Raw genomic sequence first — 2,274 nt, 5'->3', positions numbered from 1 at the left:
AACAGAGAGGAATTATAAAACAGCCATAAAACAATTAGCAAAATGGCCATAAGTACATACCTATCAATAATTACTTTAAGTGTAAATGGACTAAATTCTCCAATCGAAACACATACAGTGATTAAGTGGATTAAAAAAGAAACAAAACCTTTCTGCCCGTGGACGCCGCCGAGTAAGCATCGTTAAAGTCTCCCCACCCACCACCGTCATGTCTAAGTCAGAGTCTCCCAAAGAGCCTGAACAGCTACAGAAGCTCTTCATCGGAGGTCTGAGCTTTGAAACAACCAATGAGAGTCTGAGGAGCCATTTTGAGCAATGGGGAACACTTACGGACTGTGTGGTAATGAGAGATCCGAACACCAAGCGCTCCAGAGGATTTGGGTTTGTCACATATGCCACTGTGGAGGAGGTGGATGCAGCCATGAATGCAAGGCCACACAAGGTGGATGGAAGAGTTGTGGAACCAAAGAGGGCTGTCTCAAGAGAAGATTCTCAAAGACCTGGTGCCCACTTAACTGTGAAAAAGATTTTTGTTGGTGGCATTAAAGAAGACACTGAAGAACATCATCTAAGAGATTATTTCGAACAGTATGGGAAAATCGAAGTGATTGAGATCATGACTGACCAAGGCAGTGGCAAAAAGAGGGGTTTTGCTTTTGTAACATTTGATGACCATGATTCTGTAGACAAGATTGTCATTCAAAAATACCATACTGTGAATGGCCACAACTGTGAAGTAAGGAAAGTGCTCTCTAAGCAAGAGATGGCTAGTGCTTCATCCAGCCAAAGAGGTCGAAGTGGTTCTGGAAACTTTGGTGGTGGTCGCGGAGGTGGTTTTGGTGGGAATGACAACTTTGGTCGCAGAGGAAACTTCAGTGGTCGAGGTGGCTTTGGTGGCAGTCGAGGTAGTGGTGGATATGGTGGCAGTGGGTATGGCTATAACGGATTTGGTAATGATGGAAGCAACTTTGGAGGTGGTGGAAGCTATAATGATTTTGGCAATTACAACAATCAATCCTCAAATTTTGGACCCATGAAAGGAGGCAATTTTGGAGGCAGAAACTCTGGCCCTTATGGTGGTGGAGGCCAATACTTCGCCAAACCATGAAACCAAGGTGGCTATGGTGGTTCCAGCAGCAGCAGCAGCTATGTCAGTGGCAGAAGTTTTTAATTACTGCCAGGAAACAAAGCTTAGCAGGAGAGGAGAGCCAGAGAAGTGACAGGGAAGCTACAGGTTACAACAGATTTGTGAACTCAGCCAAGCACAGTGGTGGCAGGGCCTATCTGCTACAAAAAAGACATGTTTTAGACAATACTCATGTGTATGGGCAAAAAAACTCGAGGACTGTATTTGTGACTAATTGTATAACAGGTTATTTTAGTTTCTGTTCTGTGGAAAGTGTAAAGCATTCCAACAAAGGGTTTTAATGTAGATTTTTTTTTGCACCCATGCTGTTGATTGCTAAGTGTAATAGTCTGATCATGACTCTGAATAAATGTGTCTTTAAAAAAAAAAGAAAAGAAAAGAAACAAAACAAGACTCGTCTATATGTTGCCTACAAGAGACTCATTTCAGATCTAAGGACATACATGGACTTAAAGCAAAGGGAAATAAAAAGATTTTCCATGGAAATGCAAGTTAAAAGAAAGCTGGGGTAGCTAGCCTTATATCAGAAAAAATAGACTTTAAAACAAAGACTGTAAGAAAAGACAAAAAAGGGCAGTATATAGTATTTTTCACAGAACAAATAATTCTAGGGCACCTAGGGTGACTCAGAGGGTTAAGCCTCTGCCTTCATCTGGGGTCATGGTCTCAGGGTCTTAGGATTGAGCCCCACATCAGGCTCTCTGCTCAGCATGGAGCCAACTTTTTCTCTCTGCCTGCCTGTCTGCCTACTTGTGATCTCTTTCTTTGTGTCAAATAGATAAATAAAATATTTTAAAAAACCAAATAATTCTAAAATTTATATGGGGCACAAAAGACCCCAAATAGTCAAAGAAATTTTGAGACAGAAGAGCAAAACTGGAGGTATCATGTTCCCTGATTTCAAACTATACTACAAAGTTATAGTAATCAAAATAGTATGGTATTGGGGCGCCTGGGTGGCTCAGTGGGTTAAGCCACTGCCTTCGGCTCAGGTCATGATCTCAGGGTCCTGGGATCGAGCCCTGCATCGGGCTCTCTGCTCGGTGGGGAGCCTGATTCCTCCTCTCTCTCTGCCTGCCTCTCTGCCTACATGTAATCTGTCTGTCAAATAAATAAACAAAATCTTT

The 2,274-nt window shown here is 42.4% G+C and overlaps 1 protein-coding gene across 1 annotated transcript; it reads left to right on the top strand.

Annotated features, from left to right (window-relative positions):
• The first annotated feature begins 208 nt into the window (after positions 1-208).
• Positions 209-1,136, top strand: LOC122896426 (heterogeneous nuclear ribonucleoprotein A1-like). Its single transcript, XM_044234615.1, has one exon. It carries the CDS (start codon positions 209-211, stop codon positions 1,106-1,108), a length of 900 nt encoding a protein of 299 aa, XP_044090550.1. The 3' UTR covers positions 1,109-1,136.
• Positions 1,137-2,274: the final 1,138 nt, after the last annotated feature.

The sequence above is a fragment of the Neovison vison genome, chromosome X (genome assembly GCF_020171115.1).
Source record: "Neovison vison isolate M4711 chromosome X, ASM_NN_V1, whole genome shotgun sequence".
Taxonomy (NCBI): domain Eukaryota; kingdom Metazoa; phylum Chordata; class Mammalia; order Carnivora; family Mustelidae; genus Neogale; species Neogale vison.
This window is presented reverse-complemented; position numbering and strand designations above follow the sequence as displayed.